The sequence below is a fragment of the Typopeltis vanoorti genome, chromosome 14, assembly GCF_054136105.1.
Source record: "Typopeltis vanoorti isolate ZY-2024b chromosome 14, IOZ_Tvanoo_1.0, whole genome shotgun sequence".
NCBI classification, from domain to species: domain Eukaryota; kingdom Metazoa; phylum Arthropoda; class Arachnida; order Uropygi; family Thelyphonidae; genus Typopeltis; species Typopeltis vanoorti.
The window spans coordinates 69,068,158-69,095,681 of NC_143562.1; the positions used below are offsets into that span (position 1 = coordinate 69,068,158).

At 35.0% G+C, this 27,524-nt stretch overlaps 1 protein-coding gene across 2 annotated transcripts; it reads right to left on the reverse strand.

Moving 5' to 3' along the window:
• On the reverse strand, positions 1-26,157 carry LOC150099577 (cytochrome P450 4c3-like). 2 transcript variants are annotated; one of them, XM_090404026.1, is made up of 11 exons: positions 25,962-26,157; positions 23,897-24,009; positions 19,869-19,954; positions 17,912-18,102; positions 15,417-15,486; positions 15,066-15,171; positions 14,512-14,721; positions 12,005-12,178; positions 10,944-11,010; positions 1,876-2,055; positions 1-225 (listed from the first exon to the last, which is right to left on the reverse strand). In XM_090404026.1, exons 1-11 carry the CDS (start codon positions 26,086-26,088, stop codon positions 53-55), a joined length of 1,497 nt encoding a protein of 498 aa, XP_090260152.1. In that variant the 5' UTR covers positions 26,089-26,157; the 3' UTR covers positions 1-52. The 2 variants fall into 2 exon arrangements, with proteins under 2 accessions (XP_090260152.1, XP_090260151.1); XM_090404025.1 differs by having other exon boundaries at positions 15,045-15,171.
• Between the last annotated feature and the right edge of the window lie 1,367 nt (positions 26,158-27,524).

Below are 27,524 nucleotides of genomic sequence, written 5' to 3' on the forward strand. Positions count from 1 at the left end.
CTTATAAATTAGATGTACTAAACACTATTGGATTATAAGCCCTTAAAACAGTTTATTTTTCCTTTATTTGCCTTCTTTCAAAGTGCATTCGGAGTGGAAAGACTGTTCGTAGTACGACTTCTGGTACCAAAGGAATCTTGTCTCGTTGGTCGAGAGAATGCATTCTAAACTGCCGAATTATGCTTACGATCAAAGTTTTCATTGTCATCATAGCGAATTTCTGGCCTAAAAGAATAAAGCTCATAAAACAAATGGTACTGCATCATGGAACTGCAAAGCATTATGGAAAATATATGAAAACATTAAATTTAGCCTTATTGGTAAGCAAAATGGTATTAATAAAATATATTTAAAATGTATAAAAATTAATTCTTAGTTGTTCATGAAATATAATCCATGCATTTGTTTTTAGTCAGGATTGATACATTCCTACAGAGTATTATGACAAGTTGTTTCACTAAATATTTTCGAAAATTCTCCATAAGATGAAATTTTGTTTTAGATTTGAGATGTTTTCTTCTTCTTTTGCTATTTCTCCAATATTATATATCATCGTAATTCACAGATCATCTTCCAGATTCTTCTTCTTGACAATATCTCATCCGTGTCACTCGATGACCTGGATATTTAATGCTTGCCCGCTCTTTACAGAAGCGAGATTTCCACGCTATATAATGTGGAACGATCCACAGTGCCATCTGCATAAACATTACTTAAAACATTGTGGGTTGAGGTAATTGTGAATCTCGGTTGATGAATTTTAGACTACAGCAAGCAATGATTAGTTTATAATGGAAGAAGTCAGTTCTTGATTAGATATTCACCAAGAGTGGTCTAAATGTACGTAAAAACTGTTCATTGATCGTGAACAGTGCCACACCAAGCCGAGCTGATTATCTGTTTATACTCTCTATAAACAAACAGACTGAGACTTTGAATCCCGCACTAACAATGTATATTTGTGATTGTCTATACATCGAAGCGGAAATCTGACCCGGAGTAAGACCATAGTTACACTTTTTGAATGACCACAGTTGCTTCTAACGTTTCCATGAGTAATCTAGAGGAGAGTTTCCGGACTGTGTAAAAGTTAAACAAAAATAGCAAAAATATATTTTACAAAACTGATATAAAATATTAATAGAAAACTTACCTTATCCCATCCATGATACTAATGTCCTAGAGGACTACAACCTTTGAGAGGTGGCAGTCACATAAAAGAGAACATCGCTGATGATAAGTACAGTGATATTTAGTTATTTAAAAATTACCAACTGGGGAGTCAGCAATGCATACATTGCTGACTGCCCCGTGTGATGAGAGGATTTATTTTGTGACAGGTTACATAAAAGTGTTTTTATAGCATGTTGCATTATTCAGCATATCCGGGACATCTCAGGCTCCATGAGTTGTGTGCTTCTTGTTCCACTTAAAGGATGACAAAAAATAGTAACTCTTCTGACCTCTTTCATCCATTTTCAACATCATGAAGTAAAGGGACATGAAACTGTATCCATAAATTTTTATTCCAAATGCCTGAAACCATCAAACTCTTTCACCGACTTGGAAGGACACGTCATCACTTTCAAGCATTCATTTTTAAATAATGCATTCTTTTTCGAGGCTACTTATTTGAAGAAAGAAAATGATGAAGAATATGATATGATTTTTATCAATATCGTTGATAATAGAGGTGAAAGATCGATTTCAATTAGAGATTAAGAAAATTCAACCATGTTTTTGTTTGAGCTCGTTCATTTTCTAAATATTGCAACTTTCAAATGCAAAGGAATTTGTAACGAAGCCTTTGTTTGAAATATATACGAATTTTGCAACGCATTTGTTTGAAATATATAATATATACGACTCACTTACCGATGCAATTTCTGGGGCCAGCAGAGAAAGGAATATACGAATAAGGATGGCGACCAACGCAGTTTTCTGGAAGGAAGCGATTTGGGTCGAACACTTCAGGATTAGGAAATACATCCTTATCTCGATGAACAGCATATATATCTATAACACATTCAACTCCACTGGGAATAATGTATCCATCTAGAAGAATGTTGTGTGAAATATTAAAACGCATTACATTCAAAGGGAAAAAAATTCAGTAATGAATTACTAGTGGTCAATATGTATGTGTATGATGCCTGAGAATATTATGCAATGTGTATCTTTTGTTTTAAACACTATGAAGATATAAGATACACATATTGATCACTAAATTAGAAATCTTTATTTAATACCATGTTGATATAACGGCGTTCACGAGACAGTCCTTTAACTGGTACAGAATTTGTTGGAAGATGACTTTACTCCATGATTTTTTCTTTCTAACATATTCTTAATGGGATTCAGAACTGGACTTTTCTGTTGCCAGAGAATTTGGCGGAAATAGCTGTCATGCTCGCTGACCCACTACTGAATATTTCTTGAGCGATGAACAGTAGCACTGCCTTCCATGAAACAACTGTCACCCGCTGGATTAAAATAAATATTGCAGGATAGATGTGATCTACAATAACATTATGATATTCTTGGAGAACACCCAATCTTTAGGCAATATCAGGAAACCCGTTTCGTACCAATAGAACATGCCTCACACCATGACACCACTTCCAGATCTTTGAATTAAGTTCATTGCTTCCCACCAAACTCTCTGCCTACCATTCATAGAGAACAGGGTGTTCCGTGGGACATCCATTGTCCAGTCCCGGTGGTGTCTGATACCACTGCAGACGAATTTTCTGGTTCTTCGTAGAAATCAGTGGTTTCCGTATAGGCATGCAACTGACAATATCGAACCTCTTCAATTCCCTGCGCACAGCTCGGTTAAGTATGGGTCCGGCACAGCCTTCGTTATATGCTTCCGTCAATTGTTGCGCACAAGAAGTTCTGTTTGTCCGTACAAGCCTTCTCAGACGACGATATCTCCTTCCTGACAGACTATTTTAGGACATCAGTTACGCCTCTTAGACAATCCATCGGGTTATTTTTCCACTGATTAAACACCCAGAATATCTCATCTTTAAAGAAACCAGTCAGCTCCGCTGTTTTAAAAATCGTGGGTCCAGCCAGACGGGTTCACACAATAAGTCCTTTCTGGAACTGCGAAAGATCCTTTATTTTTCCCATTGTGAGCAACTCTACTGACGATTACTGTCCAGCAGTTGTTTAAATAGTTGTCTATAACACGTGATGATGCAAGAGGGCAAGTATTTTGCATATATGCTGTGCAAATGACATTTATGTATATTTTCGTAAAGATTTCTGCGCGATTATGAAATTCGTTTGAGAATAATTGTACCCCTGTGTTCGCCATATGGATCAAAATAATAAATAAATCTTCTAATGCTATTCATTTCCCAAAGAAAGTTTGCGAATTCCTTTAGCCTTAAGTAATAGTTAAAGACTAGTGGGGGAGCCGAACTCTACAAAGCAAGCATGCACTCATAGCATTATAAATGCTTTCACTGTTGATAAACTATCAATTGATCAAATCTTTTCAGGAGAGAGAGAGAGAGAGAGAGAGAGAGAGAGAGAGAGAGAGAGAGAGAGAGAGAGAGAGAGAGAGTGTAGGGCAGGAAGTCAAGTGCTGCCATCTCGTGGCCCTGACTGCAAACATATTAGCATTATTATCTGTAATAAGAATAAAATACAGGAAAGGAAAAATCATGCAGAAAATCCAGATATTTATTTGAAAAATTTTCGGAAATGTTCACGGGCATGTTTAGTATAAAACTGTCCATCGATTAAACAATAAGAGAAAATTCTAAACCACATCACTTTAATAGCTAATTTAAGATAACAAAACAATGAATATTTTCCTAACTAAAAAAGTAATTCTATATAAATAATTGTTAGGAACGTTTAGCAAATTAATAACGCATAAATCTCCCATAAAGGACATAAACTTAGACCACCCGATCTGTTTAAGTTAGGATTTAAATATGTAGCAACGTTTTCAGAAATTTCTTTATAGAGTCTTTCTATAAAAAATCAGCTTTTAATAAGGAGCTTTGTGTTATTCCAGTCAATGAATAAAAGCAAACCTTTCAGTTTGTAGAAAACAAGGTAACCCACAATAAAAAGGAATCGTAACCATTCGGTAAACCCAGAAGAGAAAACTTGTCCTTGGAGATGCGAGAAAAAGTGAAGATTTTTCTGACAGGATGACAGGAAACAAAATGTTCAGAGATTTTGAAATTTTTTCTAAGTACAGGTATTCCTTGTACATAAGGGAAAAGAACACAAGTTGATTTGTTTTTGAGCAGAGTAAACAGGGATTCTATAAGTGCTGCAATTTTTTTTTTTCATGAATACTTCACAAAAACTAGTTGATAGTAAATGGAATTAATAAGCTTTAATTCTTTCTGTAGACTCTCACCTGAAGAACACATTTCCTAACCTGTAACATAATATAGCAACTTGAAATATATATCACCACTTGCTGATTTATATTGCAAGGATATATTAAGGAAAACTTATGATAACAGACATTAAAAAGGAAATAGAACTGTATGGCTGTGTAACCAAGAGTTGTATCCATACTGTTACAACAAAAGTAAATTTAGGCGACACAATCACTACAAAATCAAATGACGATATCTATGAGGACTCAAGTAACATGATATATACTTTGTCATAATCTATTGGAATGATTATTACACATAATATATGTTACATTGATCTCTTATAATACAAGTAGTATATTATAAGAAATTATTGAAATAGTCCGTTAGTATTTTTCTGAAAGCATATTCTGAGGTTATTGACTTTACTTAATTTGGCAGTTTATTGCAACTGCTTGTTATAAAGTGTTCAAAGGATTTATAAAAATGTTCCTTATTTGTCTTGGAAAATAAGTTCCGGCCAAAGTGTCAACCATAATTTACGTTATATAAATGAAACGAAATTACGAAGTTATTTCATACATATAATATACAACAATAAAAGTAGAGTTTTTGTAATGGCAGAATATTAATAATGACAAACAAACATATCATTATTGAATATGCGAAGAAATCGGTAATGACTATAGCTCTGGTTATTATATTTTCTAATGAAGGAAGGAAGCAGATTATTCTAATAATCTCCACCCCAACCAGTACCACAATCTTGGGGTTAAGAATTTACTAAAAATTAGTATAATAAGCTTAAAAATTCTGCATTTACAATTTTTTAACGGGGTGGTGAAGCGCAATACGTAGCCTCTCGCACTCAAATGTCAACCTCACCTTCCCGTGGTCCATCCTGTTCTAAAAGTACAAACGAGGCACTGGCGACCGAGTATGGGCGGTATAACCTTAACACCCTAACAGAGTAGATGCTGTTAGATCTGCCTGTCCACAGGCGTTAGGTAGCAGCCCTACCACTGGACTCACCCAGCGACAGGTTAGTAACCTGCCCTGGGGAAATTCAAAATACTTTCAAGTTTCATGCAAAGAAAAGCCGGACGGACTGTCAGGGAAAAGACCACAACCCAGGAAACGGTAAACGAAATTGGAAAAAGGAACAAATAATGAAGATTGCAACATGGAATGTGAGAAGCATTGCACACAAAGAAGAAGAACTTGATAAACAACTAAATCAAGCTAACATAAACATATGTATAGTAACAGAAACAAAGAAAAAACAAAAAAGTACAAAAGAAACAAACAACTATATACAAATCTACAGTGGGGTAAAAAAAGAAGAAAGAGCAAAAGCAGGTATCATAATTATGGTACATAAATCCCTAAAGAACAATATTGTATATTACAACTATTTGAATGAAAGACTAATAGAAATTAGACTCAAGACATTAAGAGGCCACATAACAATAATTGGTGCATATGCACCAGAAGAGGGATAAGAAGAAGCCAGTAATATATTTTATAAAGAATTACAGAATGCCATAGATAAAACAAACAAAACTGACTATTTACTGCTAGCAGGAGATTTAAATGCCAGAATAGGAGACAAAAAATACAAAACAAACATAGGTAAATTTGGCGAAGATATATGTAAATAAATTGGTCGCAGATTGCGCGATTTTGTCGTTTATAATAATATGAGAATAATGAATTCAATGTTTAAACACAAGAAAATACATAAATATACTTGGTCAGTCAGAGGATACAAATCAGTAATCGACTACATTATCACAAATTTTAAATTAGCAGAGTTAATTTTAGACGTAAGAGCATATCGAGGCTTTGAATTAAACTCTGATCATTATATGGTATCAGCAATTCGTTTTAAACCAAAGTGGCTAAAAACACATAGAATTGAAAATTCTTTATAGCCAAACTACAAAATTTCTTCATTACAGGATCCTCAGGTTAGACTACAATATCAAAAATGCACAAACTTAAAAACAGAAACCACACATGAATCAAGTGACAGAGAAGATGAATGGGATAATTTGAAACAAATTCTCACAAAAGAAGCAAGAGAAACCTTAGGAATAAAGCACAAATGGATTAGAAAAAGAGGACTACGAGACTGGAACAAAGAAATAGAAAATATAATAAAAACCAAAAAGGACAGTTACCAGAAATGGCTAAATTCCAAAACAATAGAAGCAGAAATAGAGTATAAAAGAAATAGTGCAATTGCAAAAGGAGAAGTAAGGAAAAAACATAGAGAAAGATGGAACAATTTCGTAACAGAACTAGAAAAGGATTTATTTAAACCACAACCCAAAACCTCTAAAGTAATAAAATACATGAATAAAGAAATAAAAGAAAATATAAAAATATAAACAATAGATTTAGAAAAATGGGTGACTTATTTCCAAAATCTCTGGACAGATGAGAACAATGAATTAAAATTTTATAAGACAAAGAATGACCTAATAGAAAATATCACAATATTAGCACTGAAAAATATAATAAAGAAGATGAAAAATAGGAAAACGCCAGGAGAAGATAATATAAATATAGAACTATACAAAAATGCAAGTGAAAAATTTAATGAAAGATTTATGAAATTTTTTAATATGGTTTGTGATGTCCGGAAAAACCCCTAACTCTTGCAAAAAAGCACTGGTTATACCAATCTATTAAAAAAGGAAATAAAGACAATTGCAATAATTATAGGGGAATTAGCTTGCTGAATACAGGTTATAAAATATATGCAGAATATTAAAAGAGAAACTAAGCAGCATTGTAGAAAACAAATTACTAGAAGAACAAAATGGTTTCCGAAAAGGCCGATCCTGAATAGATCCAATTTTTACTTTAAAATTATTAATAGAAGAGAGAAGAGAATTTCAAAAAGAAACACCCGTGGCCTTTATTGATTATGAAAAAGCCTTTGACAAAATTAGTAGTTTAAATCGGTTAATATTTTAAACAAAAATTGTTTAAAATATTAACCGATTTAAACATACCAAACCAACTTTTACAATCTATTCAAGAAATATATACAGGAAATAAAATAGCAGTTAAATTAGAACACATCTCAGAATGGAAAGATATATCAAGAGGAATAGGACAAGGATGTACCCTCTCACCTCTGCTTTTCAATATATATATAACTGAAATATTAACAATCTGGAAACAGCATAACCCATTTGGTATACAAATGACCCCGCAAATGAATATAGATACACTACTATTTGCAGATGATCAAATAGTATTAGCTACATCAGAAGATGACTTTCAAAGATCATTAAAATCATTAAATGATATCTCAAAGCAATATAATAGGACAATATCCAAAGAAAAAACAAAAATAATGGCATTCAAAGGAGAAAACCCAATAAGAAGTAAAATAGTGATAGATAATAAAATACTAGAACAAGTAAACACTTTCAAGATACTTGGGATGTGATCTATCATACGAAGAAGAAAAAGACATAGACACTAAAATATCAAACTTTGTCAAAGTAAATGGCATAATAATTAATATATTTAAGCCATCCCTGGTACAAAAACACACTAGAATCAGACTATATAATGTCTTGTCAAAACCGACTCTACTATACGGAAGCGAAACATGGATCATGAAAAGGAAAGATGAAAAACGAATTCAAACAGCAGAAATGAAGTTCCTTAGAAAAACAGCTGGATATACCAAGTGGGACCACAAAACAAATGAAGAAATCTTACAATCCCTGAAAATAAAACCAATTAATTACTACCCAAGACAGTATAAACAAAAATGGCTAGAATATTTAACTGGAATGGACAACAGCAGAGTATACCGAAAATATTATACAGATACAAAATAAGTGGAAAAATAAGAATCGGATGACCAAGAAAGAGATGGAATGAGACCGGAACAGGCCACTTGGCTTAAATTCCATGTTAGGAAGAAGAAGAGAAGAACAATTTTTTAACATAATATATTCTATCATTTACGAACCTTCACTGGTCTGTTAAAAATGAGATAAGGGAATTCCATTTCTGTGTGCCATAGATATGGAGGCCCGAATACAGGGTGATCTAAATTAGAGTATCCCTGTTTGAAACCAGGTGGAGCATCATTCAGTGATCCGCATGTCGAAACACTTTGTGCGTCATGCCAAAGCGAAATCTGAGAAAAAATGGTTCCGAAATTTACAATCAGGTGATAATGCAAACACTAAATGCATGAAATTTGCATATTATGCAACTCGCAGGTGCAAAAAAAGCTTAAAAAGATGGAGACATGGGGTTTTTCCCTTCATTTAGGTTGTTAATACTATCCACAGTGATGGTACTAACCTTGTCCCAACGTGCCTCGCTCGTGAAGATGTACTACCTAAAGAACTGCAATCTTGTTGCTGTACTTCGCGAATTTCGTCGCTGGAACAAATGTCGACGAGCACCTATCTACATTTACACTGCGACGAAATATTACTCGTTTTGAAGAAACGCGATTCGTTTTAATTTAGACCTGGCAGAGGGCGCAGACCAATGAGTTCACCACAAGTAAATGAAGTTGATTCTGCCGTTGTGGAGTAGGTCATAAATAACAGCGTTGGTTTCTGCAGTGCACGTGCTTTATCAAGACACATGGATGTGGCTGGAAAATTCTATGGAAGATTCTGATTTTGCCCATTCAAGATAACCTTGACACAGGAGTTGCGCCTGGATGATTTTGTGGGTAGATGAGGCTCACTTTCACCTGAACATAGGTGTGAATACCAGCAACCGCCAGGTGTGAGCTACGCAAAACTCCCATGCAATCCAATAATTTCCTTTGCGTTCACCCAAAGTTATAGTCTGGTGCGGGTTTACAACTTCGTTTCTCGTTGGACCATTCTTCTTCTTTGAGGACATTCGCCAGTCGTGTCCCGACTTGCTCAGTTGTTACCGAGAGGCATCGCTCTATGATAAACAATTCTGGTGTACCATAGCAACAGCAGCGCCTGAGCACGGATTCAGTCATTTTTCATAAAGGATCCCCCCCCCCCCCCCGCCCAACACACATCGGCCGATCCGTACAGGAGGTTCTTCGAGAGTATTTCACGAAAACCAGAGTGATTAGCCGTGCGTGTCCGACTGCAGGGTTGGCTCGTTCATCTGATCAGACCCCCAGTGACTTCTGGCTGTGAGGATTTTTCAAATACAAGGTTTTTCGGAATCATCCTGATAACTTGCCAACGTTGAAAGACAGCATGATGCAACATCACTCCCGGCCAACTGCGTTCTGTCATTGAACACACTGTGCAAAGGATGCAGTTTGTGGCATACCGGGAAGGGCAGTACATTGAATAGCAGAGCCCGTGAATGCATGTGTTATTTATACTTATGACGCTTTTCTCCTTACACACAGGGTCCATCATACAGCGTCTCTAGTGGTGAATTTTCGAACTACTTTTTTTTCACAGATATCGCTTCTGCATGACGCACAATGTATCTATCCCTGCAAAGGTTCTCAGCATTTCGGTCACTACGTGGCGCTCCACGACCTTAAACAGGGATACTTTAATCCTGATTACCTTGTACTTGATATTTTTATTTTCTAACCTACAGTTACAGTCTTCGATATCACTACTATATTTCTTTTTCATGCCAGTTTACAGTTATATCGTGATCGAGCTTATCTGTTAACTTAGTTAACCACAGAAGAGAGAGAGAGAGAGAGAGAGAGAGAGAGAGAGAGAGAGAGAGAGAGAGAGAGAGGTCGCTGGCAGATTTGCCAAGAAGAGCCAGTTAATGTTGAAGGGAAAAAAAGAATAAGGCGATGTACGAATTCTTCACCAACACGTGAAAATCACGTGCTTTACACATTTTCCAACTGTTGTACAAGCAAAAAATAGTTACTACTTTAAAAACTAGAATTTTCATAAATGAAAAAAGCTAAATTTCCGCCGTATAATAATAAACACTCATCCCACGCATTCATTATCCTATTATGAATTAGCCTTCTGCCTTGACGAGAAGTGTCGAGGGGTCTTTCATCTGTGGTCGCACAGTATATATATTTACTTTTATCTGTTTTAAAGCCATTATTTCTAACCACCTATTCAGTTTTAATATATAATCCTTGATCCGATTTTTTAGACAAGAGTCGCTTTAGTGTATATTAATGTCGTATCATCAGTGATGGATATATTTGGCCACAAAAATGTGCATTCACACAGACCTTTAAGATATATTAGAAATAGTATTTTATTATTTTTGTTGTGATATTGGAGGCGCCATATCTGGTATATTGTTTTCTCTTATTCATATAGGATTGAACCACTCAATAATGACTCCTCTAATGTCGTATCTAGAAATTATTTACGACTTTAACAATAGCTAGGTTACCCTGAGGCCGCACATAAAGCGCTCTTGATTTGTTGAGAAAACCTTTGTTCCTTTGGTTTCCAGGGATTCTACAATGTTTGCAGGGATTCTACAAATACTCAATGAAGCAGAATTTTTTTTTGTCGTTGTTTTTATGACTGAGAATAAGGCATCCAGTTTCTAATTTAACTGTTCTCTCGTGTTATTAAATTCAATTATTTCAGAAATACTTACTGATATTTATATTTTCAGACAGTTGGCGAAAAATTATTGGTCCACCAGGATATAATCTCATGGATTCCTGACAAGAGAAAAAATTATTGTTTTACTTATTCAAAAATCAAGAGTTATGTAATGTTGTTCTTTCACTTTATTCACCTCCAAATAGTTGCAAATATACAAGGAGTAAAAGATTTAAATATTTAAAATAATAATTAAAATGCACCTTAAATATTCTACATAAACAACAGTAAATGGTCATTATTTAATATACTAAAGAATAAAAGGTAGCTTAAAGAACTGTACTGCGTGAGGCCCTATTTGTATGTGCATGACACGACCTAATAAAATCAGCACACGTGGTGTTCTCACAAAATATATATATATTCATGTGCATTGGTTAGTGTCCGTTTTGCTAGTTGGAAAATTATGATATCATCTCTTCTCCTCTCTCTCTCTCTCTCTCTCTCTCTCTCTCTCCCTCTCCCTCCCTCGCGCGCTCGCTCTCTGGGCGTTAAAGAAAGCAGCATTGGCAACTCAGTAAAATTTGCCAAATAGTCAAGTTTGCTTAATTCCTCAATTAATTCTCCAAACCGGTATACTCTTTTCTTGGGAACTTTTCGCGCTATAATTCATTCAGAAATAATTAACTTAATCTTACAGGCTGATGGACACTGCCGTATGGATAATGATCTAAACATGTAAGAGTATCCCCCCAATATGCACAGCTGAATGGTGAGAGGTTTCCATAAATCTTTCGGAATGATTCTATTGGATTTTTTATTAAATTTCAGAAAAATGTAGTAATCCTAATGTCTACCCTCAAATTAGCTCTGTTGAAAGAATTTACAATGTGAATTATGTTTCTTTTCGCCAGATGGCATATCTGGAGTGAAATGCCGATTTAGTTTTTTACATATTTTGGAAATTTTAAGATAGGTTAGATAAAATCATATTTGAATTTTTTATGGAAAAGTTTCCATCAAACAGAATTACATAATTAATGATAAAATTTTATTTCTCGATTTCTTTCAAACATTTTGAATGCTACTCACCTAGAAAAAGTCAAATATTACCTTTAGCACGCAGTCCAAATACGTCAACTTTCTGAAATCGCCTTCAGTAATTTTTCTCTGTAAGTCATCCCCAAATATGCTGTACACTTCTTCTTCCAGTTTGTCTTGTATATGAGGATACAGTCCTATGCAGTAAAGGCACCAACTAATTGTTGATCCTGTAGTGGCTTGACCCTATATATATATATATATACAGGGTGTTCGGGATAAATTTGACAGTTTCGTAAGGAAAAAGAAAATCTTCTTTGTATCTATTAAATTTAATGAATTGACAAAAAACATTACAGGCAGAGTTAATTACAATACTATCAACAAGATTTACTCAAAATAACCACCATTAGCATCGATCACAGCTTCAATTCTGCTTCGGAACCTCGAACAAGATGATGCTACAGTCTCCCTGGGAAGGGCCGCAAAAACTGTTTTAATTTTATCCATTAACTGGGCTTTTGTATTACTGGAAGTGCGATTGGTGTCTTTTTCAACTGCGCCCCATACAAAATAATCCATGGGGTTAAGGTCTGGGGAGTTTGGAGGCCAAACATTTGGACTGGTGAAGTCGTAGAAATTTTCAGACAACCATTTTTGACTTTTCCCAGAGGTGTGGCAAGGGGCCGAATCCTGCTGCCATACATACGGCCTACCATTGGCTACCCTTGTTATCCAGGGCTTGACTACAGTTAGCAACTCCACGAACAAAGCCCGAATTCCAATGCCAGGGTTCTTCAACACCTGTTCCTGCAGATTTGCGAGGAATTCTGCTGTACGAACGCAATCAGATCGTCTGCTAGAGATCTTTCTTCTTGCTACATCCTCGTAGTCACCATTGCAAGTCTCTAGTTCATGCCTGATTGTTTTTACTGTATTCAGGGAGCATTGGGCAGCAGTCGTAATATCCTTATTTTGATGGCGGGCACGAATCATCATGATACAAGTTATTCTCTTCCATGATTCAGGTGGGTTCCAGCTATCCATCCTTTCTGACATCTTGTATATGAATGAAGAAGGGTCCAAACTTTTAAATGAAGAGAAGTGTGTGTTAATACATGTAACTTACGGAAAAATATAATTAATTATAAATATGTCAAATTTATCCCGAACACCCTGTATATATATATATATATATATAAACAAGGCATATTTCAGATATGAAATAATTAAAAATAATAATAAACGAGGTAAACAATAACTTTTAGTCGACAATATCACAATATAGCAAAACGAATCCTTTTTTTTTTTTTAGAATCAAGCTAATGCGCCAATTTCTCGTAGCGGCCTCTAGTGACAAATTAAGAACAGTGCGCTAATCATTAAAAATTGATAAGGATTTAACGCCAATCATAGAACAATGGATAATGATCTTTTAAATATAAGTACAATACACGCCATTTGAGAATATATAATTTGTAACAGAAGCGGATACATACAAAATATGCGAAAAGCATATTTGTCAATGATATATTGACATAATTATGGTTTGTCCCTTCAAAAATCAGAAACCAGAGACCATTGTAATCAAATACTGGTTTCAGGAGATGCCAATATTTCATTACATTAGCCGTTGTTTACATAAATTATTAATTAATGTAATTAGTGAGTCATTGATTGTAAGCGTTATAAATGGTGGAGTCAAATAATGAATCATGAAAAAGTTATTTAACAATCCATTCCAAAATGAATTCTAAGAAAGGAAAAGTGCTAAATAAACAAACAAAACGGGGAAAAATGTTTATTTTGAGTTGAAAATCTGTCACAATAATGGATATCTATAAGTCTTATTCATATATAAAATGTCGTCAACTTGTTAAAGACCTAAACTGAGACATTAAGGAAGTATTCGTGGCGTGTAATTAGATCAATTCAAAGATGATGTCAGAGATTTCATTATAAAATTTAGTAAGCAGCATAATGTGAAAATGGCTGACTAGGATGTGACCAAAGAGTTCTCTAAGACATTAGAACTCACACAGAAAGCTTCTAATAAATGCAACTGGAAACTTTAAAATTTAGAAAGGTTTGGGATTCCTCTAGAAGGAAGAATCTTTAACCGCGCTTTTCTTGCTAGAAGAAAATAAGCAATTTATTTACAATCATAACAATGCACGTAGGATGAACCACCCTGTTGTAAACAGTATTAGGCTTATAAACAGCAAGCTACCTACTTGGCCTTCATCACAGGCCACTAGGCCTAACATATAAACATGTAAACCATAATTATGTCAATAGCTTACCATAGTGGAATTCTAAAGACCGAGAAAAGTACGTCGACGCATTCAACAACTCGAATCATTCAGTTATCAATTACTTTCGTTACTGCATGTAATGGAACCAGCAATAATCTGTGCAGACCCAGAATGTAAGCTGATATACCACTGTACAACTGGGGTTTTGTTATTACCGCAGGAATGCAACTGAGTATGCGAAACCCATATTATATGCAATTGCAATAAACTGCCATAACAATAGAATTAATGGTCTTAATGAGATTCAGGTATTCAATTACTTACCGCAGCCATGAAAGTGTGGACCTCTTCATAGACATCTGTCAAAGTCAAGGATCTGTCTTTAAGATGTAGATCGAGCAAATGATCCAGAAAGGCTGGTTTCCTGTTTCTTGATATATTCGCGTCGTCATCATCTTCACCATCATCCAAAAATACTTTCGAGTTGTTGTACTCCATTCTTTTCAAATGCTGCTCTTTCTTTTCCTTGACAATCTACAAAAACATGTTTTCGACAGAACTAGCATTCCAAGCATCAATTATTAAAAATAAATTAAGAAAAAAACTTCTGTGTTCTACATATATCAAAATACTTCTCAGAGTCTTTTTGTAGATACAGATGATTTAGAAATTTAAGCATTATTATATTCTTTTAGTCTATTCATCTCTTCCGAACAGAATAAATTATGACCATTAGTCACTGGATTGGTAACCTACAGTGGCTTGCGTGTGCATGCATGATGGGTGTGTGCAGTTTGGGTAATAATGACCTTAAATTTGAGAATTTCTCACAAGTAAATTTCGGTAAATAACGTTACCTGCCTTACAAAGTGACGCACGTTTCGAAGGTGTTTGAAGTATTGCCTTCCTTTCGATGTCAGGATATAGATCCATTTATTCCATAACCATGGGCGAATGGCTCTGTACATTGCATCGTCAGATAACCTATGAAGGAATAATTCTATTTTTATACTTCTGGTAATTCTATCAGATGATGAAGAAAAGCTTATAGGAAATAAACGATATTTAAAAAAAAAAAGTATCAGCCGTGTTTACGAAACAACTCACAAATAAAATGATGATATTTAGTTTATCTTACAAACAAATATCATGTGATTTATGTTATAAACAACCGTTAAAATAAATATTTCAGTTATTAGCTTTCTTATAGCTTTATTATTTATTCTTACCCTTCAATTCCAACAATATATGGAGATGTAGAATCCGTCTGTGCACCAATATGAACTCCCATAGCCGACTCTAAAATAGAACAACAACAAAAAAAACGCTGATAATAATTCGTAAGAAATAACGATGGTGATCAGGCATCAGTAATTATGTTAAAATAATATTAATATACAGGTTTGTTATATAGCTATCGAAACCCGATTTGCAGAGTGTTTCAAATTAATGCAACCTTATTCAGAGCAATCTGTTAAGATCATCAGTAGACGAAATACCCTTAGCACTAACGGGTACCCAAATCAGATGATGGGGAAGAGATTTTGACAATAAAAATTTGTTAAAAAATACCGATAGGGGAAATATGGTACTGTGAGTTGAGGAAATTTACATTAATATGAACTGGATGGTAAGTGAATACAACAGTATTGTTGCAAGATGGAGCACTTCCCGAGATAAGACGTGGTCAACATTTCAACAGACGACACTGTAATTACTTCCTCATTTTCTATGAAAAGGCCACTGCTTTCACCAGACCTTAACACCTGAAAGCTTTGGCTTTGAGATTACCTCCAAATCATGGTGTATCGGGTTAAAGTTCTTCCCCTGGCAGATTCGAAAGATAAAATCGCAGATCACGTGTAAACCAATGTGATATGTGTTTTGCATCATATTGGTTTATGAAATTAGAGAAATAAACATAATCGAATAACTTTGTGTATCATTCACTCTGAATCACTTAACAATCACATACGATCCGGTACACATTAATGTAATATTCTCCTTCTTACAGCGCCATATTTCATTATGAATAAGTTTTGAATATGTTTTTATTTGTTAAAATCTCTTCTCCATGATCTGATTAAAATCTCCACCAAGCCAGAGAGTATTTCGTCTACTTATTCTCTCTACAGATTGTTTTCAATACGGATACTTTAATTTGAAACATCCGTATAAAAGAAACCAGAGGGAAAAAAAGAAGTGAAATGGCAGTGTTTTCAATAATCCTTTGAAACGTATTTTTCTTATTTGCTTTAACAACTAATACCAGCTGATAACCAATTAGTTTTAACTGCTCTTAAGAATGTCGCTGAAAATTCTGCACCACAGGAAAGTGTCTAAAGTTCAAGTTCAAGTTGTTACTGCTGAGCAGAACGTATGTTCCAGTGAGTAAAAAGGGTGCTGAAGTGATGATGACAATAATTTATCCGAGGATAATATGTCATTGGAAATATCTGGTTTAAAAGAAATTATTAGAAAATCAATCGACCAGATAATTAGAAAAAAAAGTAGAAAAAAAGTTGAACGAAAGTGAGACAGGTTAAGAAAAATGTTCGAAACAAAAAGAGGCAGGAAAGCACTGAATTTAATCATAATATCAACAAGGTAAGCCAGTTAAAATCTGAATAAAAAGAGGCGATATGGTATGGTGATTCAATCATAAAATTTGCGCTTGCCAAGAGTGTCACCACTTCTAGTGGTGACACTCTTGGCAATTTAAGTAGCGACAAATATAATGTGAGAGAATATATGAAAGGTCTATTAGAAGAAGCCAGAAAGAAATGTAAGAGAATAAAAATTGTAGGATTACTATCCAGATATGCGAATACTGAGTTAAGAAGGAGGGCGATGATAGCAAATGATTTTAAGCTTCGTAGAGGAAATGAATGCGAGCTTTTAGATGTGTGGGGTGTGTTTGATGGCAGAAAAAAACTTGTATAAATTTCTGTCATGTAAAAACTGGCATAAAGAAATAGGTAGAAAAACAATCTATGCTCTGTAAGGAGCAGCATGTGTTCACTAAAGGAAGGTCATGTTTTAGCAATGTTACATTGTAACAATGTAATTCTTACAATGTTTTTCATTCATAACGTTAATGAATTTTCCATATTTCCATGTTTTTTCTTTAGGTCAAAGAATTTTTCTACTGATCTCTAGTAATCCGAGCAGTGGTTTCGCACACTGTTTCTTTAAAAACATTTACATTCATCCCTTTCCAAACTCTGATTGAAACCGAGAGACAAATAGCGTAGCCTGCTCCCTCTACAACCTGTTGGTTGTAGAGCGGCATATTATCCTTCTGCCATACTGGCGCCAATTTAAATTCTTATATTTTATATAATTTAGAAATTTTAAAAAATTTTAATTTTAAAATGTTCAAATTTTTAAAATTTAAAAAATTTTAAATTTTAGAAATAATAATTTCTAAAATTTTATATAATTCGTATAAAAAATTAAAAACAAACAGTAGAAGAACTTCTCTAAGAAGAGAGAGAGAGAGAGAGAGAGAGAGAGAGAGAGAGAAAGAAAAGAGCGAATTTTAGTGAGATCGTAATAACTACACCTGAATTTTTGTCAACTGAAAGATCGAAATTATTAAATCGATATCACAACAAGAGTTCATATCGATATTAATATGTTCTAAAATGCCTATTACATCAAAAATATCTCTTTTAATCATTACTGAATTATAATTTCATTATGCAGATATTCATGCACATACCGCAGAATATATCAAGGGTGCATAATCCAATCTTCTCGAAGATATCTACCCATGGAAGAGATGATCCATCCTCTAATTTCTTTACTAAAACTCTTGAATTCGCATTCATAATCGGCAAGAAGTCTTTCAAAATATGAAAATGAAACGTTGGGGTGAGCATTTTTCGTCTTGTTTTCCACTTGCTTCCTTTACTGAAAGGTAAAGAGAAATTAGTATTATTTAAAGCAAAAATTATATCATTGAGCAGAATGAAGAATTGTACATATACGTGGTCTTTTGATATGAAATTAAATATGAAATTTCTCAAATTATCTTTTATTTTTATTTCAATCTCAACGACAGAAGGGTCTGAAGGTTTACAGAATGTGGAAATCCAGCTCTGAAACCTCATATAGAATTTTATTAATCCATTTCAAGCAGTTAATTAGTAGGATAATGAATATCCCGTACATGACGTACACAGACGGACTGAGTACTTCATGAACTACCTAGAAACTTTCAAAAACCTCCATTACTACTAAGGGTTTCGGCAATGTCAGTTGCAAACAAGTATTAATAATAGTATCAACACCTGTGATTCAAACTGGTGAACTTTCATCCATATACACTGCTTGGAAAGAAGTCAAGGGACACTCCATTGGCAAAGTACAGCGTGTCATTTAACAAGCCATGATTTTGTAGCCGCTGGAGGAATATGATGCTCCCAAGTCAGTGCAACTGTCTTCGGGTTAAATGGCTGCCAGAAGTGAAGTGAGAGAGTTTGAAAGAAGTTGTGATAGGATGCCATTCTTTGTATATCAACATCATCACAATATCACATTCCCTCAATTTTCTGCAAGCCAGAATGTTATGTATTCCAGAGTTAAATATTTTATCGCTAAAGCAGGGTTTCCAGATTATGTAATGTAGAGTCCTGTTTAAACACACGTTCCTGTCACTATGTCACTATTTGAACCCTAAAAAAAAGCAAGAAGATATCTTTTTTTTTGCATCCATCTTCATCGCAACGAATTTCAGTATTGCAAATAACCTTCCTATATAAATATCCTGACATGATATTACAAGGAAGTGATTTGCAGAAAAATCTTAAAAATCAGCGTATGACGTGCTTGAATGCCTGCCAAATTTTATCATAAAAAATAAAACTCGGCATTATGTTTGTAAAGTTAGTTCATTACTGTGATAACAATCTAAGAAAAGAAAGACAATGAACACTCTAACAGTGTTTATTTTTGCTGCTTTATAATTTTTCCTACCATGTAGCACTGCGAAGCAAACAGGATTATCAACATCATACTTAATATTTTAAACTAATTTGAATTATATAACATTAGGATGGTTAATATGATTTTCTTCGCATGATAACTCATTTTCAATGTCTTCAATTAACATTCAGTATGCACATCGATAAAATAATACTTGGCAAGCATCACTTGAAAAGCAGGTAATGTTTGTAATCTGCATAATATTAGGAGTGGATAATTCTGAGAATGTACACGTCTACAGTCGTTTTAACCCTAGGGTAGATTTCAGTTTCAGAATTTTTTTTTTATTTTTAGGATAACAATATCCATCTGGGATTTCTGTCACCTTGTTAGTTAAAAACTTGATTTAGAATGCCGTCGATCACATTTGTTTTTCAAGTTAATCAGTTCATTATTTTTCAGAGACTTAATTGCATAGTTTCCTACGGTGATTAAAATGATCAGCACTACCTAGTCACTAACTAATTTCATTTTTAATAATGAGCATTTTCCCCTACAACTTAAAAATTACATGTTGGCGTTTGCGACCTCCAATTCAACTGGAAAATTTTTGTAATACGCAGTTTCTAAGTAGTTTCGCATAATTTGTCCTAGCACGAAACCACCACCCTAATCACAGAAAGCCTGAATTGACTTACAAATACAACTGTTTAATAACAAATTCATGAAAAAAGTAAAGACAAAGAACATACCTTGTAAGCAATCCTTCGGCAAGCCAGGCATCAACAATTTTGGTAATGCTGCCTTTTCCTATAATTTTATTTTGATTTAGAAGTTTCTGCAATCAAATAAGATAGGGTATTAAACCGCAATTTCAATTAATGCTGCACAAGTGCAATTGTTATTATTTATTTATTTATTTATTTATTTAGTAAATATATACGAGAACTTGCTACTAATACTAATGTTCACAAAAACATACAAGAAAGCAACAAAGCATAGATAAACGAGGCGACACACAGACAATAATCCATAAATAAATGGCGACATTCTAAATAGTATTACTGTAAAAGAAAATCTATGGAAAAAAACTAAAAAAAGGCACCCAGGAACACACATTTACAAACATTATGCTAAAACAGAAGAAATTAACTAACAGCAAACAATTCGTAGGGAAAAAGACACTACTACTTCCAAAATTTCATGGAATATAACCACAAATGAAGCAAACATGGGCTACACTTAACGAACTAGTAACTCGAAAAAAGAAAACTTAAGAACAAGATTTTATTGCAAAAATTTCAATCAGGATATAAAACAAGAGGAACTAGCAGACTCATTCAGCCATACTTTCACAAACAATGTCATATAACTCAAGAAAGACAATCCACCAACGATCAACAAAAAATTACCAACAGAAAGTCCACAGAAAACTATGTATTTTCCACCTGTAAAAAACAGGAACTGAAGGAGCAGCCTTACAATTACAACCAAATACCGCTCCAGGAATAGACAAAATAAGACTAATAGAATTTTTAACACACTTTTAACAAATATATCGGATGCTTTTGATTATTCGAACAACAAAAACAAAAACAAAAAAAACTGCAATAATTACGCTAGTTTACAAATATTGTAAAATAAGGGATATACAGAACAACAGACCATTCAGAACATACAGAATATACAGAACAATAGCTAACATACCAGTCATCTCAAATATTCTTGAAAAAATAACATACACCAGACTAAACAGCTATTTACAAAAGACAACATTTGAGAAGTACAACATACTAACCCTTGCTTCGAAGTATTTGGGATTAGCTTGCCTCATTCAATTAATTCAATTCAATGAATAGATTTAGTCGGGCTTTCTTCTACCAAGAGGAGAGGCTCTGGAACTGTCGACCTGGATGAGGGGTGGAAGCTCTACTACTCTGGTGTGAGCCCGACAATGTCTGCTCAGGCGGGTGTGGGAATACTCACAAGCTCCCAGCTGTCAGACTGTGTTGCTGAGTGGATCCCATTGGGGGACGGGTATGTGAGTTAAGGCTCCAGATGAAAAACCCCGACTTGGTTGTGGTGCAAGCCTATGCACCTAATCTGGAGTCAGAATACTCTGCCTTCCTATAGGAAGTGGATGCTACTTTTGAGAGGTTTTGCAGACATGGAATCAGTCCTGCTAATGGGAGACTTCAATGCACATGTTGGAACAGATGACCAGACGTGGAGAGGGGGGAGGAAAGGAGACCCTGACCTTAACGTGAATGGGTTGAAATTATTGGACTTCTGCTGTACTAATAGCTTGTCCATAATGAATACCTTCTTCCAGCACCGAGAATTCCATAAGTATACCTGGTACAGGGATAAAAGGTCTTTGATTGTCTTCTTTATAGACTCAGTAGACCCATTTTGCTCAGTGATGGACGTTCGTGTGAAGAGAGGGTAGAACTCTCAACTGACCACCACCACCTTGTTGTCTGCACTCTACAGTTTCAGAAACCAGATGCTACCATCAGCACTGGTAAGTCTATGGCTATACCTCATAAAATGGGAGGCATTGGAAAAAGAGGCTGTGAGGAAGAATTTTACAGATGACATTTCCTCCAGGTTCAGTGAGATTCCCAAACAAACTGCAGATATTGAGCTGTTCAGAACTGCTGTCACTGCCTCTGCACTCTCATGCTGTTGCAGAAAGCAGCTGGGTATGGCGACGGGCAGTGAGAAAAGGACACCTTGGTGGAACCAAGAGGTTCAAAAAGCTTTCCGTGCAAAAAAGGAGGCCTACGTAACATGGCTTAGGGTCAGGTCAACTTAGGTGTTTCCGGTACACTGAGTCACGAAAAGCTGCTGCTGAGGGAGTAAAGACAGCAAAGCAGAAAGCTTGGGAATCCTTTGGAGAAAGATTAGACTCATCCTATGGAAATGCAAACAAAGTATTCTGGCAGACCATCCGCCGCCTTCCAAGGAGGACATCGTGCACAGCAAGGGTAGTTAAGGCATCTGATGGTGCACTTTTAACAACCGAGAAGGATTTTCTCCACAGCTGGAGGGAATACTTTGAGAGCCTTCTTAACCCAGGTGGCCAGCAGTAGTTGACATCCAAGAGGTACAGATCGGGAAATGACTAGTCTCTCAGCAGAAGAGGTTCATTTAGCAATAAAATCGCTAAAATCGGGCAAGGCTGCTGGTGATGATGAAATTCGGGCCGAAATGCTAAAAGCCTTAAATCGAGACGGTGTTCTTTGGATGACTCGAATTTGTCAGGCTGCTTGGATATCTGGCGAGCACCAAAGTAATGCCAGACAGACATAATAATACCAGTCTTCAAGAAAGGATAACAGAGATATTGCAGCAACTATCGTGGCATCTCTCTACTCAGCCTGCCTGGGAAAGTATATGCTAGGTGCTTGGAAAGAAAGTGCAGGAGCATGGTTGAGTCAAAGTTACAGGAAGAAGAATGTGGCTTTCGTCCTGGTAGAAGCATAACTGACTAAATCTTCACTTTAAGTCAAGTCTTTGAGAAATCTTGGGAACATGCCAAGAATGTCTACACATGTTTTGTGGACTTGAAGAAGGCATATGACCGGGTTCCTCGTGATAAGCTTTGACAAGTAATACAGGAGTATGGAGTGGATGGTTAACTATTAGCTGCTATCAAGTCCCTGTATGAATGTCAGGACTTTTGTGTCAGGGTAAACAGCACAAAATCTGAACCTTTCACAGTGTCTGTTGGCCTCCGCCAAGAGTGTGTTCTATTACCTAGTTTTGCTTAGCTCTTCCACAGATAACCTCCAACGGACCCTGGATAGGTTTGCAGCTATTTTTGGAGAAGTTGGAATGAAGATCAATGTGGCCAAAACTGAAACATTTGTGGTCTTAAGACAACCAACCCAGTGCACTCTACATGTGAGTAGAGTCCCCACTGAGATAGGTGGAGAAGTTTAAATACCTTGGGTGCATATTCACGAGCGATGGAAAGTGGGACGAAGAGCTAGATACGATTGGCTCAGCAAGCTCAATATTGGCTGTTCGGTAGTATTGAAGCGGGAGTTAAGCCAGAAGGCAAAGCTGGCTGTCTTCAATACAGTCTATGTCCCTATCCACACCTATGGTCATAAGAGTTGGGTAATGACTGAAAGAATGCGGACACGAATCCAAGCGGCTGAAATGAGGTTCCATCGAGGGGTTGCGGAGCTGACAAGAATCAACAGACTCAGAAGCTCTTCAATTCGGGAAACCTTCAATACTCAACCGTTGCTTCTCCGTGTTGAGAGATCACAGTTACGTTGGTAAGGGCAACTGGTCAGAATACCACAAGAAAGGCTCCCCCAGCAGGCCCTCTTTGCCGAACCAGAGGGTGGGAGGCCACATGGAAGGCCAAGGACTCGCTGGATACATTATATCCAAAATCTTCGGTGGACACTTTTGGGAGTCCCATCAGAACACCTGAGGATCGTGACCATTCGAAGTTGCTCTTGCAGCTGCTGCCCCGACAACTCAATTAGGAAAGATGAGCCTTGAAGATGTATGTATATGTCAATACAATGTATACTAATGAATGATGATACTGGTAGTAAAAAAAAGTATGTATATTTATATTCAAAGGAAAATATTAAAAAGAAATAAGGTATTCTAATTCTGTATATATATATAGAATTCAGTATAGAAGTTACTGAGTATATATATATATATATATATATAATAAAAATGTTCAAACATATAAAAATAATTAAAACCAACTAAAAGAATTGTAGTTAAAATTATTGTATTATTTTACCTCAACAGTGACGGCTTTACAGCATATCACCACCGGTTGCCATCCAATACGTATTTTGAAAATGCCTTCATTTTGGAATAGAAAATTTAATCCTTCCAAGTACTGAAATAAATCTATAATGGTTCATTTATTGTATTGGTAATTGTAAATGCAAAATAAATAAAATACAGGTAGTTCCCTCCTTTACGAATTAATTGGTTCCTGGTAATCGTTCGTAAAGCCGGAGTTTATTTGCCTTAGAAATAATGCTATATATATTTTTTTTTTTGGGGGGGGGGTTTATATATATATATATATAAAATAGAAAATGAATATTAAATTAAATGAAAAGACTTTACTTCCCAAAGATTTGCATATTTAAAAATAACATAAGAAAAATTTTAAATTAAAAACGATTCATTGAAAAAAAAAATTAACTCATTTTTATATCATCGGATGCATCGGTGCATCTTTTTTTTTTTTTTTTTTTACTTTCCCTTCTTTTCGTTTAAAAGAGCTCGATAGCAAGCAGAAGCGTCATTCGTTTCGGGGGAAAATTTACTAAATCGTTCAAAGTCTGAATCTTGTGATTCAAAGACTGCTTGATCTTTTTCGAGAAGTTTAAATGCTTCTCTAGGCCTTTTAAAGTGAAACACAGAGTTCAAGCTTCATATTCGTTATCTTCGATGCCCTTTTGACACCGAACTTAGAATCGTTTTCTTCTTCGTTTCTTTCTTGTTCCTCTAATTCAAGGAAATCATTGGGTGATTAACTAATATGTTAATAATATGTTTAGTATCGACGATATGTAAGTACAACACCTAAGTGGTATGAATCTATCCATTGGTTTACTGTAAACTTAATAGCCTGGCTTCAGAGCACATTTTAGCTTACTATGGTCCGGCTTTCAGCTTAGATTTATTTATTTTACGTACGAAAAATCATGATGTAAGTATGGCAGGACGTAAACGGCACTGAGAAAGACAAGACCATATCTAGGTGGAATGATGCATTTAACAGCGCTTTATTACATCCTTAGAAGGATGTAATAACAAGATTAGCCTATGCTCGAGACTTTACAACTAAGGTGATTGATTTGAAAGAAAATTATTAATGAGAAGATAGAAATAATATAAACCTAATTATGTAATACTGTCATCGTACCGCTACACTCTTTATAGCTATAAGAAACTGTTAATGACAATATTATAATATATATTCCAATCTCCTGGCCAAACTTTGAAGTCCAATTCATTTAGTGTTTGTTTTTTTAAGCATTGTAAATTCATGGAGATAAACAAGCTCTTTCAGAGCAATCTTTTAGAAATATACATGTCGGCCAGGGTAGGATTTGAACACAGTTTGCTGTTTTGAGTGTAGGCGTGCTATAAACTGGGTCAGTCAGACTGGTTTAGGATCCTTTGAGTACATGCAGCGCAGCAAGCATGTTTGATAGTGATTGAGCACTCGATTTTTTGAATATCTTACTACGTAATTTAGAGAAATAGTTCTTTATTGTTGTTGTTATTTTCGTCCGTAAGTCGAAGGACACGATTAAAATTTAAAAATAACCACGGATAGCTCTCTTTTGTGGCATCTTTAGTCTACTGAATAATGTTAATACCACAACCCGTTAGCATGATAGTAGTTTACTGTCACAGATGAATAAAATTAAAGTAAAGGCAATTTATTTATCAATTTTATTTAGTTTGGTTAGAATTATGTCTAAAGCAAATGAACTCCTGAGTCCTTATATATAAGGAAAACTCAATGATTTAAAATCATTATGGTTATCTTCAATTATTTTGATATTTTAGTAGCTAATAGTATACAGATAAATAATTGAATAATATTTAACAGAAACTGTTTCGTTAGACATGATTATGGAAAATGCTAAAATGCTCTGTCGGCGGTGTGGTAGACTAAATAAATAAAATAAGTGTACACATTTCTTTTAAATGCACATAATTATAACATTTCTGGTTTTATAGATAAAAAGCGTAGCATTCAAATTTCCTATATTTTTGATTAAAAGTAAATCTATAGAGGCATAAATATTATAAGCTTAAGTACAAAATGTACTTACATACGTTGGGTGGAAAGGTTTGCTTTGAAAAATGGATTGAGAGCATCGTGCTTAGATTTCCCATTATAACACCACCACCAGAACCAGGAATTTTTGATATCATTTTTAGCCATCGATGAAACTGCATGCATCTCGTCAATAGCCAAGTTACTAGATAGATCACTGCTGCCAGGAGAAAAACATCAATCCAGCTGAACTGTTTATGTGCATCTTTCCCAAGAAAATATCCTACTGGCGATGTTACGTCCATTGTCCAAGTGGTATCTCATTACAAATGTCATGGCAAGGCGGCTTGAGTAGAGAACGACTTTGGGGTTTGTTTACAACCTTGAGAGCTTGTATAACGTTGATTGGATAAAATGATTGCGTTAAGATTTATTGCACACTAAAATGAAATCGTGACATTTAAAGAGCAATATATGCAAAAGCATTATACTAGAATAAGTGAAAATTACACAATACAAGATTTTTTGTTGTTCAGCAAGATAAAATCTATTAATTAAAACAGACAGGCAGTTACATGACTTATGACATTCGTGAGATTGATAAATGTGAGGTATAGGTATAAAGATTTTCAATTCAAGGTCGTTATGTGAAGGTAAAGGCAGTTTTCGAAGAAAAAAACTGGTAACCTTCAGGGACAATTTACTCCTTGAGAACGGACATGAACCTCACGTGGAAAAGAAGTATTTCTTATTTATTACACGTGCTGTTCAAAAACTAGTCCATGATTTCCTCTAAAAATTACTAAAATACTTTTGTGATGTGCAACGGCTCAGGATAAATTCTACTTCACTTTATACTTCTTTATACTTACGAAACAAATACAAAGTTCAGCATACACAATTCTTGTCAGTTGCCAAATCACCTAGCATTTTTCATCGGTATGTAAAGATTGATTTATTATATATTAGTACTGTTTTTAATTTTCTTTTCCAATATTCATTCATGCGAATTCTGACCAAACTTCAGTTCTTTCAACATACTCGATCGCACGTGTTCAGAATCTTTTGTAAGCGGTGGGCTTTTACCGGGAAAATCAGGTTGTTTGGGTAACTTAAGCATCATTAAAAATGTTGTCATAGGTGGAAGGCAACCTTGAGTTTGTACTTTAGTAGATGCAATTTAAATGCATCTACTGAATGTGCCCTCTCTTTCCACTACTTGGCATGCTTGCAAAATATTTAATGACTTTTATAGAGTTAACATTATATGACACTTTTATGTGATTCTCTCAAATCCAAAGCTGATAAATTCAATTTCTATATATTTCTCAATTTTAGTGCCAGATCACATGATTAGTGTTTTTCAGAAACGAAACGAATGAAATTAAAAAAAATCTATTTATCAGCATGAGATCACCGAACTACAGATGAATTAGAAAGAACAACAGTCAATATACACTGCATGGAAAGAAGTCAACGGGCACCATAATATGAGGAACAAACATACATGGCGCCCACCTCCTTTCGTTGGGATGATTTCATCAATCCAAAGGAGCATACTTTCTGCGATAGTGCTCAATGGAATATTTGGACCATTCTTCCTGAACCATGAAGTCCT